Source organism: Neophocaena asiaeorientalis, unplaced genomic scaffold (assembly GCF_003031525.2).
Source record: "Neophocaena asiaeorientalis asiaeorientalis breed wild unplaced genomic scaffold, Neophocaena_asiaeorientalis_V1.1 scaffold9, whole genome shotgun sequence".
Lineage (NCBI taxonomy): Eukaryota > Metazoa > Chordata > Mammalia > Artiodactyla > Phocoenidae > Neophocaena > Neophocaena asiaeorientalis.
The window spans coordinates 626,307-645,143 of NW_020171825.1; the positions used below are offsets into that span (position 1 = coordinate 626,307).

Genomic DNA, 18,837 nt, shown 5'->3' on the forward strand with positions numbered 1-18,837 from the left:
CCTCCACATCCCCCAGCCCCTGCTTCCTCGACCCCCTTGCTCTAAGGACCTTTTTGGATACACTTCTCTGGGTTGGCTTTGCTCACTTTATCCTCTGAAAGGCCTTGGGATTCCCCGCCATCCTCAGGCCCTGTAGAGAGCCACAGTTCCCACCCATCTCTGGTCCTGATGGGAGGCCCAGAGCACCAGGCGCCCCCTCCATCACTCACCCCGGAGCTGCAGAGCGTGTACCTGCTTCACCCTGAGCTGCTGTGTCCTCTGTCTGCTGCTTTCTGCCCCCCACCCCCGCACCTCCCAGTGTTTACAGAAGCATCTTTGGGATTCACGCAGCAATGGACAGTGACCCAGCACCCACTGTGTGCCCGGCTCTGTGTTGGGTCTCGCTGCATCCCCGATTTCACTGTGTCTCTGAGTGAGTGAGTTACAGGCCAGAGGATTCCAGAAGTCTTATTACATATTCACTGCCTTCATGAAGTAATTGTACCATTTAACCCTCTGGCATGCTGGCATACTTGGCTCAGATCTGCTGAACCTTTGTTTGTCCTTAGCTTCCTTCCCGGGAGGTTGTTTCATGTGCGTGGCAGTCACAGGTTGGACTCAGCTGTCAATCTTCTTAGTGATTGCATGACACCCTGGGCTGCCACGTGCCCCTCCGTCAGCAGTTCACCATCGGAATGGATGATTGCCTCAGACCGTCATATCTAACCAGCGTAGCAGGAAACTGCTCCTAAAAGGCATTCCTTTTAGCTATTGCTTGTAGACGCACCTGGGAATCATATGTAAATGTAGTAATTTTCATATTCATTGTATACTCTCCCATCTCCATTTGTAGGATAGTCTTTACTCTGTGTCTGACTTATCATATATCTCACTTTAAGAAAAGATGAACTTCCCAGCCATTAAAGCGATACCTAGAGAATCACAGTGAAGGGTTTGATGTATGTCCCATCCAGGTGCTAGTTAGTCAAGAATGCCATGTAAACTAGACCAATACTCATGAGTGGAATTCTGGGTCTTTCATTGCCATGAAGATCTGGAAAGTAATTATTGGAATAATCAGCTTCAAAGAAATGAAGCACAGATTTTATATTGCTTCATTGTCACTAAGGTGGAGAAGGGAAGGGCAGTCGTCAGATGTAGAAGATGGGGGGTGGGGAAGAAATGGTAGAAATTGCGTTCTTTTTTTCATCTTACTCATCTACCACTTTTGAAGCGTTCTGCTTTCCAGTTTAACCCACTTCATTGGTTTTGGTCTGAAGGGAGGAAAAGATAGCAGAGGCAGCTTTGAACGTTATCCCTGTGTCTTATTCTCTTTGCCTGATGACTTGTAATATGGACTTCCCACCTTTCCTTCATGTTTCCAATCAAGGTTTCTTTTTTAAATATCATGCCCTTTGAGCTGATACCATTTTCCAGTTGAAAACTCACCATGGGGACCTGATCAGAGCAGAGGCCTCTGGAGCTGTGGGCGCAGTGTGCTGAGTGACGGGCTTTCACTGCCTGTGGGCATCGCTGGCTGCCTGTGGCCCACAAAAGAACCCTCCCTGGGTTCGAGCCAACCCAGCCTTCCTGTGGAAGCGGCTGACCCAAGTCCTAGACCAAAAATGAAAAGAAAATCAGTTGTCAGATCAGACCACAGGGAAGCGTCACAGTTGCAGGGATTGTTTTAATAGATGGCCAAGTCTGATAAGGTTTTTGTTTTCTATTTCTAAGGAATTTTTTTGTATTTCCAAAGTTTTGTTTAAATGTTTTTTACATACATCTTTTCTTCTGCCCCTTCTTTTAAGGTTGCTGCTGTTGTCGGCTGTGCAGACCTCCTGGCTGCCCTGTTTTTTCTGTTATCTTTCCTTGGCTACTGTAAAGCACTTAGAGAAAGTAAGCATGACATTTTGCCTTCTTAATTTTGCATCTTCTTCGTGTTTCTGTCCTGCTGAGCAGTGTTCTAACAGATGGGAAAATGTCGGTTTATATAAGTTTATCGCTTTGAAGGAATGTGGGTCAAAGATGTCAGCTCTTTTTAGTGATGTCTGTAACTCCATTGCTTTTTTAATAATACAAAGGCTTGTGCTTCGATGTTCACAGTATTCAGGGAGCACCTTGTTGGGTTCTGTAACCCAGGGCTTCTGCTCTTGGTGCTGAAGCGGTTGTGATTGATTTTTGTGGTTTTTATTTCCAGCAAAATTGAAGGGGGAGGGAAAAAAACTTATGATTTTTTTTTTTAAAACCTGTTGGCGAAAAACCTTGAAAACTGGTAAAATGTGTAGCCATGAATATGCACCTGGATTGTGAGGTTCTTGTTTTTTCATTGTTGCGTCATTGATACTTACAGAGAAAGTCGTTGTTGGAAACAACAGAGTTGAAACGACCAGTTGTGTGTGTGTGGAGGGGAGAGGGGGAATTGCCTGGTTATTAGTAGCAGTGTAGCCGTGCACTGATAGCGTTCTAGGAGAATCCCTGTATAGCTCTACTCATCTGGGTTCTGATTCCCTCCAAGTCAGATCATACCTTCCAGATTGCTTTGTAATGGAAATTGGATACAGTACATTCAGCTTACGTAGCATTTATACATGCTGGCCCCAGCAACGGTGTTATGCATTCAACTTCTGTTACAAAGTCAGTTCCTGACTGTAGAACTCTCTTTATATATCACAGTCAATTTATATTTGGGGGGAAGGGGGGAAGAAAAGGGAAAGTGAGAGGGGTGATCCCTATGGAATGCTCAAGCAGGGCTGTTTCAGCTGACACTGATGTACCTGGGTTTCCTTGAGTCTCTTCCACAGTATTTCTTGAAGCTTAGGTTCAGTCCCCTGCCAGGCCTTAGTGTTACTGTTCATGTACTAATGCTTGTACTTGGATTCCTCCGGTAAATTGATGTCTTATTCATAAGGAAGGGCAGACCACTCCTTCAGGATTTTGTGTCTGCTGGGGCTGGTGAAGTGGGGTCACTCAGGGTTGGTAAACAGGGGCCCATGAGCCAAATCCAGACCCCAAGCTGACAATGACTTTTTCCGGTTTTAAATAATTGGGGGTAAAAATCCCACAAGAATAGTGTTTGGTGACATATTAAAAGGTACATGAAATTCACATTTCAGTGTCTATATATGAAGTTTTATTGGAACATAGGCACATCCATTTGTTTTTGCAGAGTTAGGAGTTTCAGCAGAGGCCTCCTGGCCTGTAGAGCCTAAAGTACTTACTGCCCTGTCCTTTGCAAAGTTTGCCAACCCCGGGACATGACAGACAGGTAACTGTCACCATCCTAGTAGTTCCAAAAGGTTTTTTAGTAAAGAGTAATAGGGAGTTCCCAGCAGGAAGTATTTTTACTTAAGAAAGCAGATGTTTGCTGTTAATATAATAGTTGCCATTTATTGACTATCTGCTGGCACGTGTGTGTGTGTGTGTGTGTGTGTGTGTGTGTGTGTGTGTGTATTTTTCTCATTTAATTATGTTACAGTCTTTAAGATAGGTTGACTGACTTTCCCTGTTTTTCAGATGTAAGACTCAGAGTTTATGTAACTTACCCAGTATCACACAGCTATTTATGACAGAACTGGGTTCACCCTTGAGCCTTAACTCACTTCAAAGCCAGCGTCAACTACATTGTGTTCTTCTGCTTCCCTGTACTCAAGGGACCAGCGAGGCAAGCCTGTCAAAACAATCATTAAAAATAAACAGGAGGTCCATTCAATTCTGTTAACGAATTGTTAAAACGTTAGGTGTAATAGTGCATCGAACGTATGTGTTAAAAACAATCCCTTTCTTGTAGAGACACATGCTGAAATATTTATGGATGAAGTGGTATATAAAGTCTGGGATTTGTCTCAAAATAATCTGAGAGGAAGCAGGAAGCATGTTGGCATTTAGTTGAAGCCAGACTGGTCAGGAGTCAATGTTGAAGCCGAGTGATGGAGACATGAGTTCCTATATCAGCATCTCTACTTATATATGTTTTTTGTTCATTACAAAAGGTGTTTTTTAAAAAGAGCAATAGATAACTTTTAACCCTTTATGTTTTTTCTACAAAAAGACTTAGGCAGGACTGCAAACTCTTCTAGGACAGGCTATACTGTTTTGATGTTCTAGGTATTCATAGTTATATACCTAGAACATCTGTATGAAACTATCCATAGTGTCCAAGGGTAGATTGGGAAGGGCCCCTCCTCCATCCTGTCCTGGACAGCTGAACACAGGGCTCAGGTTGTATATCTCAAAGTACCTGTTCCCTCAAACCTGCGACTCTACTAAGACACAGTGCAAGGGTGACTCCAATGGGCCCACACCTCCATGCTCACTCAGGACTGGGTCATACCCACCCACTCCCCATCCTCTCTTATTATTATTATTTTATCATACCACCATTTTTTCCTGTGACTCATCATTTTTCTGATATGGCAGAGTTTGGGGACAGCTAAATAGAACAGCTTCAAGAACAGAAAACAGTGGGGGTAACTTTCCTTCCCGAGACTGAAAGTTAACTTAGCAATAAGGCATGTCCAGCTCTTCTGGGCTTGGGATCTCCCCACCTGTGATGATTGTAAAACTCCCAAGAGCCACACAGCCCCCAGGGATCTGGGGGTGGGAGATGGGGAATTACACCAGCCCCAGCCGTTTCCATAGGTAATGGGAGAGGGAGCAGCTTCATTTACTTCTCACCATCGTATTCGTTACAAACAGTGGTATTGTTTGCATTGTTATGGTTTGTTTTTGCATTTTATGTATTTGTATTGTTATATTGTATTCTTAAGATGGCAGTTAAATCTGAATTTGCAGTTAGGTAGCATAACAACTTATCAGTAGTATTTTTCTTGAAGAAAATTAAAAATCAAGTCTGTTGGCTTTTCTCCTAGACATCTCAAAAGTTTGGTGCAGTATCATTTTATTATTTTATTTTATTTTATTTTATTTTATTTTTTTGCGGTATGCGGGCCTCTCACTGTTGTGGCCTCTCCCGTAGCGGAGCACAGGCTCTGGACGCGCAGGCTCAGCGGCCATGGTTCACGGGCCCAGCCACTCTGTGGTATGTGGGATCTTCCCGGACCGGGGCACGAACCCGTGTCCCCTGCATCGGCAGGCAGACTCTTAACCACTGGGCCACCAGGGAAGCCCTCATTTTATTAATTTTAACATATCTTCCCTTAAAGTAACTACTCCCTTATTCTGAATGGATTTCAAAGAAATCAAAAGAGCTTTTTGAAGAACGTACTAAATGTTGATAGATTCAGCGTTCAAACACACATCATTTAGGAGATGTAATAAAATTTCCCACTACTTCTAAAGGTTGCTCTTATTGAAATTATGGGAAAATTATCAGAAGACTAAAAATTCTTCTAGCAAGTGAACTGATGCATTTATTAGCCTCCTTTAATGGAGTGTCCTCACAGGATGGCGAAAAACTACAGACATGTTATATTCTTTCCCTGGATCCTTTTGCTAACCTTTTCTGTGTTCCAATACACAAATGTACATATTCTGAACTATGTGTCTCTTTTTCATTCATTTGTAAATTATAAAATTATTTCCAAGAGCCATCCACACAAAAGATAGATTTTTAAAATAAGGCCTTTGGAAACTGGTACCAAAGGAAAAAGTGCTTAATATATGATGTTTTTTCAGTTAATACTTTGATTCATGAGAAATTGGTGAAGTATATTTTAGTACTAATGGAACTCTAGTATATTACCTCTTAGTAGTGATATAACCTTTCTTTTTTGGTCTGGTAGCATTCTTTTAACATTTATAGCATGTTTACTTTTAAATTGGAAAGAGATTTTGTAAAGAGATTGTTATAGGCCTTTAATGTTAAGTACGTAAATGTTTTCGAGAAAGCTCACCTGGAAATACTTAATGTTTGCACACCTGTGGCCATGGTAGGCATGGCTTCTGTGGAAAGCCTTTAAGAATATGAACAGATTTTCATTTGGTTGAATTACTTGGAACAGTAAGAAGATGAATAGATTGATTAGGAAGCCTTTGAAGAAGCCTCTCCATTGACCTCTTGTTTATAGGCTGTCCCACCTTCCCATGCACTTGAACCCCCTTTAGGAAAAGGAAAGAGTCAATTAAAGTGGGACCAAGGGACCCACCTCCAGACTGGTACCGCCCTTTGCTGTCACCCTCAGCTTGTTTAGTCTTTGGAAAATGCAAAGCTACAGGAGGTTACCTGTCTGCACACAGCCAGACCTCAGTGTTGTGCCCCGGAAAGTTATTATTGGCGGTGGACTTTTGTGTCTTCTCTGTCCTCTGACTGTGTCCACCTGCCCACGCAGGCTTTGAGTTGCAGATCATAATCGTTCTTTCTTGGGAGTTTAAAGTTGATGGAGGAGAACAGCCATCCCTCAACTGCACTGTCTAGCGTTTGAGTTGGTTTTCACTGTTATTTCCAGTGCCCACTCAGTTTCCACATCACAGACTATCAAGGGAACGGTTGATTTCTATCTCCCAAATTCGTTGCTGGTCTTGAGGCACAGAGTGACCTGATTCTTTTTTTTTTTTATTTTTAATTAGGGTATAGTCGATTTACAGTGTTGTGTTAGTTTCAGGCATACAGCAAAGTGAATCAGTTATGCATATACATCTATCCACTCTTCTTTTGATTCTTTTCCCACATAGGCCATTACAGAGTACTGAGTAGAGTTTCCTGTGCTATACAGTAGGTCCTTTTTAGTTATCTATTTTATATATAGTAGTGTTTATATGTTGATCCCAGTTCTTCCAATTTATCCCTCCCCCCTTACCCCCTGGTAATCATAAGTTTATTTTCTACATCCGTGACTTTATTTCTGTTTTGTAGATAAGTTCATCTGCACCCTTTTTTTAGACTCCACATATAAGTGATATCATATGGTATTTGTCTTTCTCTGTCTGACTTACTTCACTCAGTATGACAATCTCCAGGTCCATCCATGTTGCTGCAAATGGCATTAGTTCCTTCTTTTTCATGGCTGAGTAATATTCCATTGTATATATGTACCACATCTTCTTTATCCATTCCTCTATTAATGGACATTTAAGTTGCTTCCATGTCCTGCCTATTGTAAATAGTGCTGCAGTGAACATTGGGGTGCATGTATCTTTTCGAATTATGGTTTTCTCTGGATATATGCCCAGGAGTGGGATTGCTGGGTCATATGCCTGATTCTTGAGAGAGAGAGACTTACATTCAGTTACTAGCCAGTTTTGGGGAAACCCTGTGTCCCACACCTCAAGCACTTCTCTGACCCCTCCCGACAAGGTCCTGTGCCCTGAGCCCCACCTGCTGTAACCTCAGGACAGCAGAGCAGGGCAGGACACTGGGACCTGATGCCCAGCCCTGTCTACCTTGTTCTGCTCGGCCGGGCAGCACCGAACAACCCCTCCACTCTGCCAGCCTCCTCCCTCTGCTCCCTAACTCCGAAATCCCCCTTTGTCTCAATACCCTGGAACCACTGCTAAAGTCCGGTAGCACCTTTCCTGGTCTCTGTGGATAGTCACTGTGTTTTCAGGAACTCTTCTGTGTTTGGGATTTTCCGTCCTCTTTCAACAGGCTTAGAACAGAGACTACTTGTTTTATAGAGAACAACTCTCTGGAATAATTCTTAAACATCATGTTAATGTTCAACTTCATAAATATGGGGGCTGAGAGTCCTTTTTTAAGCTGAGCAAGGGCTTCAAAACTAATAATACCTTTACAGAGAAGAAGCAGTAATATCCCTACCCATTCATGATAAGACATTGTTTCTGATTCTGTTCTAGAATCACATAGAGCCTTATCAGTTTGGGTCATTCATTCGTTTACCAATGATTAATCAAACTTTAAGGGCATCCTGTACCAGGCCCTGTGTCAGAGACATAGTTTTTGCCCTAGAAGGGCTTAGAGCTCAGTGTATTTTGATTGAAAGGAAGTGTCCATTATTCAGAGTGCTAAAGGAGAAGAGTGCGCTGGTTCTCCTTTTCTTCCCTGTTCTCTTTTCCTCCCTGTGACCACCTCAGAGCAAGCACTCGATAAGTATCCCCTTCTTTTCTTAGTGCATTTATGCAGAATTGTTGACTGGAACCTTGGGACTGCCGATTTCTTTTTTTGTTTGTTTGCTGTGGAATGTACATTTTATTATTTTTTCTTTTTTATGAATATAATTGACATATAATATTGTATTAGTTTTAGGTGTAAAACATAATGATTTGATATATGTACATATTGTGAAATGATCACCACAGTAAGTCTAGCTAACATCCATCACCACACATAGTTACAGAATTTTTTGTCTTCTGATGAGAACTTTTTTTTTTTTAACATCTTTATTGGGGTGTAATTGCTTTACAATGTTGTGTTAGTTTCTGCTTTATAACAAAGTGAATCAGTTATACATATACATATGTTCCCATATTGATGAGAACTTTTAAGATCTACTCTCTTAGCATCTTTCATATGTACAATACACTGTTATTAACTATATAGTCACCATGCTGTACATTACATCCCCAGGACTCATTATTTATCGTGTTACTGGAAGTTTGTACCTTTTGACCGTTTTCACCCATTTCACACTGCTCCCCCATCTGTTCTCTGTATCTATGAGTTCAGTTTTGTGGGTGTTTTTTTTTTTTCCAGTACGCGGGCCTCTCACTGCTGTGGCCTCTCCCGTTGCGGAGCACAGGCTCCAGACGCGCAGGCTCAGTGGCCATGGCCCACACTCTGCGGCATGTGGGATCTTCCCGGACCGGGGCACGAACCCACGTCCCCTGCATCGGCAGGTGGACTCTCAACCACTGCACCACCAGGGAAGCCCTTTTTTTTTTTTTTTTTTTTTTTAAGATTCCACATATATGTTAGATCATACAGTATTTGTCTTTCTCTGTTTAACTTATCTCACTTAGCATAATGCCCTCAAGGTCTACCCATGTTTTCGCAAATGGCAAGGTTTCCTTCTTTTTATGGCTGAGTAATATTCCATTGTGTGTGTGTGTGTACATATTTTCTTTATTTATTCATCTGTCTATAGACACATTGTTTTTGTGTCTTGCCTGTTGTAAATAATGCTGCAATGAACATGGGGGTCCAGATATCTTTTTTCTTTAATTAATTTATTTGTTTTTGGCTACGTTGGGTCTTCGTTGCTGCACGCGGGCTTTCTCTAGTTGTGGCGAGCAGGGGCTACTCTTTGTTGCGGTGCATGGGCTTCTCATTGCGGTGGCTTCTCTTGTTGTGGAGCACGGGCTCTAGGTGCACGGGCTTCAGTAGTTGTGGCACGTGGGCTCAGTAGTTGGGGCGCATGGGCTTAGTTGCTCCGCGGCCTGTGGGATCTTCCCGGACCAGGGCTCAAACCCGTGTCCCCTGCATTGGCAGGCAGATTCTTAACCACTGCTCCACCAGGGAAGCCCCAGATATCTTTTCGAAGTAGTGATTTCATTTCCTTAGGGTAAATACCCAGAAGTGGAATTGCTGGATCATATGGTAGTTCTGTATTAAAAGGCTAATTTTATCTTATCTACTCTATTAAATTTCCTTCAGTGCAGTAAAGCAGGACCCTTGATACTAATGAACATTCAGGTGTATATATTTTCACTTGGACTTTGAGATACCCTAAGAAATAGTCACAGGTCTTTATTTTCTGCTGTCTCGTCAGTGTGGATTGTACAAAAAGCCAAGGGCAAACACGTGTCATGGTAGCAGTGAGTCCTCGGCCCAGCTACTCGGGTTGCCTACATGTTTGTAAGTGTGCAGCCGAGAATCAAAACTTTTTTGTGGTAGAAGTTCAGTCCGGTACTTATTGGATACAAATAATAATAAACACTGTTTATTGTTTAAACTTATGTTTAAAGTGACCTGGTCTTTGTTCTTTCTGGATCTGAACATAAATTCAAAGAAAGGTCTAGCATTCCTTGCTCATAAAATTGAAGTTTAAGAAAAGGGTTTTTACAGAAGAACAGATTTAATATGTTTTATAAGGGAACAAAAAATTGAGTGCTCTGCAATTAATGATTTAACTAGTTAGAAAACTCTTTCAGAGGATACATTTCTTTTTGATAACCTCATTAGCTTTCTTTATAGATGCAGTGTCTTTATTATAAAGCTCTGGACAATTTTTAACTGCCTGAGTTTATTAACAAGCAATTCTGTGCTAACCTCTGGAATCCTAGCATTTTTAGAGGGTGAAAAAAAAAATCTCATGTAACATTTCTGTCGGCCTCTTTTTCTTTTTTCTTTTTTTTGGTGCTTACATAGAATATCTCCAAGCAAGATCTTTTAGAACAGAATCTTTTTTTAAATAAGAAAATATCCTTATAAAGAAAGGATAATTATTCTTTAAAAAAATAAAGAAAGAAAAACACTAAGTGAGATGAAGTTGATGGTGCACTGGTTATTTTTTCTGAATGCCCGAAACAAAAAGTATTATTCTAATGATAAGACATCCTATCAACATTTCTCTCTCTGTTAAAGCCTAGTACATATTTTGGATTGGAAACAGGTAATCTCTTTGCACGATAAACTTGATAGAATAGCCAGAAACAATTTCTTTTATAAACTAATACCTTAAAATATTGTTTCATGGGAGTTCAGACGAAGAAGAGAAGTTTCATTAGTCTCATTTATAGTGGGAAGGAGAGAATCTTTTCAAGAGGGGAAGGAATTTGCTACAAACCTAGAATAACCATTTCAAATTCTAAACTATTATGAAACACAAGGTCTCAAATCTCTGTTCTAAGTTCTTAAACTTTATTTGTTGTGTTGCTCTCCTTACCATAGTTCAGGCAGCTAAAACAGGATAACTCTTGATTCTTGGGGTCTCATTTCCTCCTGTTTTCCACTGTGATTCAAGACATGTTTTTCTGTGGCTTAGAATTACACAGCTTAAAAGAAATTTGGGCAATCGTGTAACCCACATAGTCTAGGACACTTGTTTTTAGATTTGGGGTCGTTGCCATCTGAATTGTGACATCAGTATTCATGTGTGTTCTCTTTTCTCTCTTTCATGTTTCATGGTTCGTACATTGCTCGATTCTCCCAAAACGGTCTTGTATTTTAGGACTGCAGTGTCTGACTTCTCTCATTCTGCGGGTGGAAGCAGTGCTTGGTTGGCTCCCACTTTTGGAACGAGAATCTGATGTTCATTGTGTCGCTCTGGCAGAGGGAGTTGGGGCCACCTGTCAGGGTGGAGTGATTCCCACACACACACACCACGCCGTGCCAGTTTTAAGGCAGCAGAGATGCCAGGCATCGAGTGGTGAAGAGGGTAGCTCCTACAATGTGATGCTTTTTTCTGAAAGAAGAGCCTCCCACTTGAAAGCAGTGCCAAATCCGAGGCGCAGTGCTTCATTAAATTGATCACATCTGTTGGCACTTGTGGGTGTTGGCACTGACAAGTGTCTTTCTGTTAGTGCATGTGGGTGTTTTATTCCCGCCCCCCCCTTGCTCCTTCCCCCACCCCCATCCCCACTGGCTATTAGCCTTTGCCTCCCTTTACCTAAGTGATTGGATTATCTCAGGTAACAGAGACATATACTGAAACAAAGAAAACACTTTCTAAACCAGTCTTTATTAAGTTCTGGATTATAAAGTGTTGATGTTTGCGAATGCTGCACAATTATCCTAGTTGTGTTCTTAAGTGATGAGAGATGTTGCATGGTGTAAGAATAGCTTTTTAGGGTTTTTTAAAAAATTTCCTCTCCTGGGTCATTGGTGCTTAAAATTTAGCAGACTGGATGGAGATGAGATGGAGAACTCTGTCTGAACCTGAGATGCTTACACAGAGCTATGCACCAGTTAGAATTCCCTGTTTGGGAAAGACTTTTTTGAATAAAAATAATTCATAAATGCAACTGCACTGGAGGCGATATCTGCCTCTCAGGATATTTATTTTTACTGTTTTTAACAGTTAATTCTAAATTTAAAATAATCAGTTTCTCTTTTGCATTTTTAATATTACTTATGTAATTTTTAAAAAATAATTTATTTTAGGGAATGCCCTGGCGGTCCAGTGGTTAGGACTCCGCACACTCACTGCCGAGGGCCCGGGTTCAATCCCTGGTCAGGGAACTAAGTTCCCACAAGCTGCACGGTGCGGCCAAAAAAATTAAAGTAAAATAAATAAATTTTTAAAATAATAATTTATTTTGAAAAAGAGTCTCTTACATGATGGAGATTCTTCCCTTGTGAGGGGGTTCAAAGACTAAATTAAAAGTGAAAAGACTTGACTTCTGGCTGTATTTGTTCACATTAACAAATTAATAACTTTTTGGTATTAAATACCATCTCATAATTGCCTTCAAAATATAGTAAGGCTTCTAATAGACATGGAAATAAATGAAACCATTGACTCAACAAATATTTACTGAGTGCCAGCTGTATGCAAGGTAGCCTCCTGTTATCTGTTTCAGTTGCCTTATTAAAATGCTCAAAGTTGGAAATAAAAGAGTAGCTTGCATTAGTTATTAAGTAAAAACATACAAAAACACAAGTCCAAATTTATCTAGATTAGCTGTATATATTGGCAATTATTAGCGTCAGTCACCTTGACAAATTAATACTCAAAGAAAATCTTAAATTGGGGAATTACATGGGTAAAACTGTGCGAGAGGAGGTTTTATTACCAGAAGTCTGCTAGGCTGGGCTGTCCCCAAACTCAGGACCACTTTCCCAGTTGATTAATTTTTATGAGGCCTTTCTTGATTGCCCCCAGTACTAGAAACACTTTATCAATGCTGTGTAGGTTGGCTGTGGTTTATCGCGCACCTATATACAACACATTTGTAAAGAGGACCCCTTTGATTTCTATGAAATAGTTTAAAACTACAGTTAGCTCCTGAACAACACGGGTGTGTGAACTGCACGGGTGCACTTGTAGGCAGATTTTTTTCAATACGCACTTCAGTACTACAGGACTGGAAGTTGGTTGAATCCGCGGATGTGGAACCTCGGATACCGAGGAACGTGGGGCACTGACTGTGAAGTTACACCGAGGTGTCAGGCCCTGAATCTCCAGTTCAAGAGTCAACTGTATTAGTTTTACCCAGCTTTCTAGTTTGGATTGTGGGAAAACTGAAGTGTATATGCATGCTTAGTCTTATGACTCCTGATAACATATCAACTGCTAATCTGGTAGGGATTGGGGGAGAAATAATTGGATTTAAATAGGCAGCGAATTTCGTATTTTCCGAGTTTTTCAAAGGCAGACTTGGAACACAAACACAGCTGTGCAGATCATTTCTTATATGAGCTGGGTCTCAGCACATGGTGTAAACAGTGCTGTGCAATAGGAAATACAGTGTGAGCCATTCAGGTCATAACAAAATTTCTGCTGGCCACATTATAAAAAGAAACAGGTTAGATGAATTTTAACTATACATTTTTAGCCCGATATATCAAAAATATTATAATTTCAGCATGTAATCAGTGTACAAATGATGAAATGTTTAACATTCTTTTTTTCATACGGAGTCTTCAAAATCAGGTGTGTGTTTGACCCTTCCAACACATCTCAATAGGTAAGAGGTACATTTCAGGTGCTCAGTAACTGCCATGCCTCCTCTTGGACAGTGGTGGTCTAGAATTTGGTTTTCTGAATGTGAAGCCATCACTGGGTTTACAACTGGTCCCTGAAATTGCCACTGTGAGAAGTGACACTCATATTTAATAAACACTGAAACTGAAGAAACTTCTTCAGCAAAGACTCATCTTCATCTTTTGCACGTTTCCACACTGGACATGTTTGAACAAAATCAGAAGTATAAGAGAAAAGTAAAGATTAGGGCTGTCCCAGAAGAGCTGTGATAAAGATTTGAGAGTTGGAGGGAGTCTGAGTCCCTTACAGAAATTTGGGATTTGAGAAGTGTGGTGAAATTATGGGGTGAGATTAGGGAGAAGGCTATCAATGAACCTGAAGCTTGTGGGTTTTTTTATGTTATTTTTCTGTATTCAGTGAAATCTCTGATTTAGCCAACTGAGGAAAAATCCATTTTAAATTCCAGACAAGTGGAACGTGAGCCCATCACTTCCACAGCCCTGTAGTAATTTAACTTTGCATTAATGCAGTGCTTTCAAGAGCGGTCCTTTGGGTGTTTTAATGGAGGAACTGGGAATTCTTTTCCTATCCAAAACCACTGGTCCGTGGGGGGGAAATTAATCCCTGTTACAGTCAAGTAAAACACAAGCTAATTCAGTTTTTCTAGGAAGAAATATAAAATAATTAAGGGCCTTGCTTTTAATGTTAAGAACAGGGAACATTACATTGGGAAATCATATTATGTTTCCTTAAGAGGTATGAACACAGATTGTGGGAGTAGAAGCTTAAAAAATCAAATCCAGGTAAAGGGGCAAGGAAGGGAGAAGTCCATTTGGGTTTTTTTTTTTTTTTTTGGCCACACTGCGCAGCTTGCAGGATCTTAGTTCCCCGACCAGGGATCAAACCCATGCCCCCTGCAGTGGAAGCGCAGAGTCCCAACCACTGGACCACCAGGGAAGTCCCTCCATTTGGTTTCTAGTGAACTACTGAACCTAATGCTTGGTGGGCATGAAAACAAATGGCTGAGGTCAGCCTACAACACCATCTCCCAGACAGGGTGGTGTGGAGCCGGTAGGGGCATAGGAGCTAGGGTTGGGGTGTCTTTTACCCTGTAGAGGAGACTCCATGGTAATTAATGGGTTCGTTTAAGGGTTCTATTTGCATATAAACTGCTGATAACGAGAAAATCCTGGAAGTGGTTGGAAGCAGACTCAGGACGACGTGTTACCAGAGGAGGGGCTAAGTGAACACACATATGCCAGGATGGAGAGGACAAGCCTTACGCTGTCACCCTCCATCCATCACTGTCGTATGTCAGAAGGCATGGGCGTACCCATGCTTTGGCGTGGTGCATTGTGAGTGTCATCACCTCTGCTTTGCCAGCTGGACCCTTGCGCTCACCTGCTAAAACATGTGAGGCCTTTCTTTAAATCATATCCTAAAAGGAATTAACTAATAGCTTTAGGGTTATTTTGGCCTTTTTTTTTTTTTTTTTTAAGCCTTGGTGTCTGTGAGCACTTGTCTGCTAATGATTGCTACCAAATGCCCAAAGAAAATAATAAATTCCTGGGACTTCCCTGGCGGTCCAGGGGTTAAAACTCCGCGCTTCCAATGCAGGGAGTGTGGGTTCGATCCCTGGTCGGGGAGCTAAGATCCCACATGCCAAGCGGCAGGGCCAAAATAATAATAAATTCCAATAAATATGTAAACACCCCAGCGCAGTCATGTCTAATGTAACAAGGCTCTGTTGTTGTGGCTCGTAACTGTGATCTCTTGGTATTACATATAAAATGTAATTAATTTCTACAAGTGAAATTATCCATAGTTTGCTTGATGGAACTGAATATTCCGATATACAGTGGTTTGCAATAAAGAGAACTTGGCTCCCAGGCACTGTGCCACCTGGGCTATTGGAGAGGCACTGCTCTAGGGCAGCAGGAGGTGGGGGAAGGCTGGCGTGGGCTCGCTCTAAGAAAGCGTGTTACGCGACCCAACGTTAAAACCGAAATGGGCTGTCATGGAAACTGTCATGGAAAGTGACACCCATCACTGACGTTCCTGAAGTCAAGGCCCCGTGGCCCCCGGCTGGAAACACGTCTTGGAAGGGATTCCGGCCTTCCCGTCACTGCAAGGGAGATGATAGGCACAACCTCCGAGAGCGCTCCAGCTATTCCTACACTGTGGTTCTGTGATTGGTCGGTTCCTTGCCCCTTCCGGTAGATAATCAGGTGCTGCGGATTCTGGAGCTTGGAGGAGTTGCTCTAAAGAGCCAGGCCTGGTGCCCGGGATGCACCGGAGAGCATGCTTCCCATCTAGGGTGAAGCTTCTTGACCTTTAGCATCAGAATCACCTGGGGGGCTGGTGCAAAGGCTTACAGCTGGGCTCCACCCTCGAGTTTCTGAGTCCGAGGTTCTGGGTGGGGCCTGAGAGTCTGCCTTTCTTGCAAGATCTCAGGGAAGGTCCATGGACCACACGCTGTGAGTGGCATGGGTTTAGTGCAGTGGTCTCAACTGGGCGTGATCCCCTCCCACCCTCAGGACATCTGGCAAAGTCTGACATTTTTGCTCGTCACCACTGAGGGCTGGAAGTGCTACTGGCATCTCATGGGTAGAAACAAGGGCGGCTCTAAACATCCTACGATGTAGAGAATTGACCCACCCAAATGTCAGCAGTGCCAAGGGTGAGAAACCCCATCTGGGGAAAATACAGAAAAATCAAGCATTTGCAATAAAGTGTGAGAAGAACGTAGTGATTGATTGTGCTGAGGGCAGTTTAGGTGCTATGCTGGGCCTAACTTAATCTAGGGGGTCAGTTAGGGGCACCGGAGTGTGTGAGATAGACCCTGCTCTTGGGCAGTCAGGCGTGCACACAGTAGGACCACTTGCTGTTGTTCTAACTGTGAATAAAGCCCAGTGAATTGGGAAGGGAGGCTGCCCAAGAGAGTGGGAGTGGGTCGCACAGCCTAAGTGACCTTTGGCAGCTGAATAAGATGGCAGGATTCTGCCGGGAACGTTCTAGCCTAAGAGAGTGGAATGTGCAAAGCCCAGTGAGCAGGTTGACCCGTGTGCCTGGAATATAGACCGAGGGAACCCGGAGAGAGGCTGTGTCGCCCAGCAGCAAGGCCTTAAATGCCATTCTCAGCATTGGGACCCCTTTATCATGTCAGCGGCAGGAAGGATTGGAAAGGCTTACAGCAAGAGTGTTCGTTGTGTTTTATGGGACAGTGGATTCCAAATCAGTGAGGCTCTCTTGTTTGTTGATCATTTGGCCTGGTGAAAAGCCTTCTGGTGCCTCAACTATACAGCCAAATAAGACTTTTCTGTATTCTATTAATTCTGCCTGTTTGTACATTAAATTTGGGAATTTGACATACGGAGGGTCCCAAGAAAAGCTGAAAGGGTTAGAAAATGTTGGCCTTTGTGTCCTTTTGCTAGACTTCCGAATCTCTCCAGCCATCATAGCCTGTTTGTGACTAGGACACTTTCCCCGCCAGCCTACTGGGCCCTTAGCAGCATGGGGTTCAGTCCTGTTCACAGTTTGTTGAGAGTCCAGGGGGCTCGGCTGGTTGCAGACCCTCGATATGTTGAGAGGAGTCTCCACCCACACGTAGAAAGTTCAAGGCTAGCAGCACTTCCCAACCCAGAGCCCACAGCTGTTTCAGGACAGGGAGCCCAGGACTTTCATCCTGGGGTTTTGCTGATGATTCCTACATATTCACTTCACTCAGGATCTGCATCACACACACACACACACACACACACACACACACACACACACACACACACCCCTTAATTGTTGGTTTCTTGCTCAAGCAGTTTAATGAGAACCAAGGTGCATCTTTTCACTGAATAACAAGCTTGGCACATCTTGGTGACACGGTGACAGATCAGCCACCCCCTCGCATCAAAGCCCCATTGAAAGACCCTCTCCCTCAAACCTGGGGTGGTTTTGCTGGTTAATGTGCAACAAGCACTGAATGCTTTCTGGGGTCCCGGCACTATACCAAGTGATTTTTTTTAATGTGTAGTTTTTAGTATGGTTTTTAATACATGCACGTAGTTAAGAAAATTTAGACAGTATGAAACATTACCTGGTGAAAGTAAGACTTCCTCCCTCTCCTACCTGAATTTTTCTTCTTAAAACTGTTCAGAAACTACTGTAGTTAGTTTCACGTGTGTTCTCCAGAGATATGTTTTGCATTTACAAGCATAGTTATGTAACTTTTAACACAAGTGGCCAGGTACTTCTATGTAGTTTTTTCTCTCTCAAGTAGGGGATACATAGGTAATGTTGCCCCCCTTTTATTGATGAAGTCACTGAGACGGTTAGTAAAAGTAACTCGCTCAAGGCTACTTGGTAAACGGCAGAGCTGGAATTTAGACCAGGAGTTCCGGTTTTAAGCAGAGGTGACCCAAGATTGATGGGCACCTCCTCCAAGCAGGTTCACTTTGCCCTACCTCAAACTTAGGTGTGTTTTAAATTTTTATTTTATTTAAAAAATTTTTTTAATCGAAGTATAGTTGATTTACAATGTTGTGTTGATTTCTGCTGTACAGCAAAGTGATTCAGTTATACATATATGTACATTCTTTTTTTAATATTTTCCATTATGGTTTATCACAGGACATTGAATATAGTTCCCTGTGCTATAGAGTGGGACCTTGTTGTTTATCCATCCTATATATAAAAGCTTACATCTGCTCACCCCAACCTCCCCCTCCATCCCTCCCCCAACCTCCTCTCCCTTGGCAACCACCAGTCTGTTCTCTATGTCCATGATTCTGTTTCTGTTTCATAGATAGGTTCATTTGTGTCATATTTTAAATTCCATATATAGGTGATAACATATGGTGTTTGTCTTTCTCTTTCTTTTTTTTTCTTTGTAAATTTATTTATTTATTTCCAGCTACGTTGGGTCTTCGTTGCTGCACGCGGGCTTTTCTCTAGTTGCGGCGAGTGGGGGCTACTCTTCATTGCGGTGTTCGAGCTTCTCACTGTGGCGGCTTCTCTTGTTGTGGAGCACGGGCTCTAGGCACATGGGCTTCAGTAGTTGTGGCACGTGGGCTCAGTAGTTGTGGCTCAAGGCTCTAGAGCACAGGCTCAGTAGTTGTGGCACACAGGCTTAGTTGCTCCACAGCATGTGGGATCTTCCCAGACCAGGGCTCGAACACATGTCCCCTGCATTGGCAGGCAGAGTCTTAACCACTGCGCCACCAGGGAAGTCCCATGTCTTTCTCTTTCTGACTTACTTCACTTAGTATGATAATCTCTAGGTCCATCCATGTTGCTGCAAATGGCATTATTTCATTCTTTTTTATGGCTGAGTAGTATTCCATTGTATATATGTACCACATCTTCT

The 18,837-nt window shown here is 42.4% G+C and overlaps 1 protein-coding gene across 1 annotated transcript in view; it reads left to right on the forward strand.

Moving 5' to 3' along the window:
- Positions 1 to 18,837, forward strand: part of TMTC4 (transmembrane O-mannosyltransferase targeting cadherins 4) — a 61,751-nt gene that overhangs the window by 13,925 nt on the left and 28,989 nt on the right. Inside the window, exon 5 of the mRNA XM_024740076.1 lies at positions 1,788 to 1,875. Within this exon, the coding sequence (XP_024595844.1) occupies positions 1,788 to 1,875 (88 nt within the window). The remainder of the gene's footprint in view (positions 1 to 1,787; positions 1,876 to 18,837) is intronic.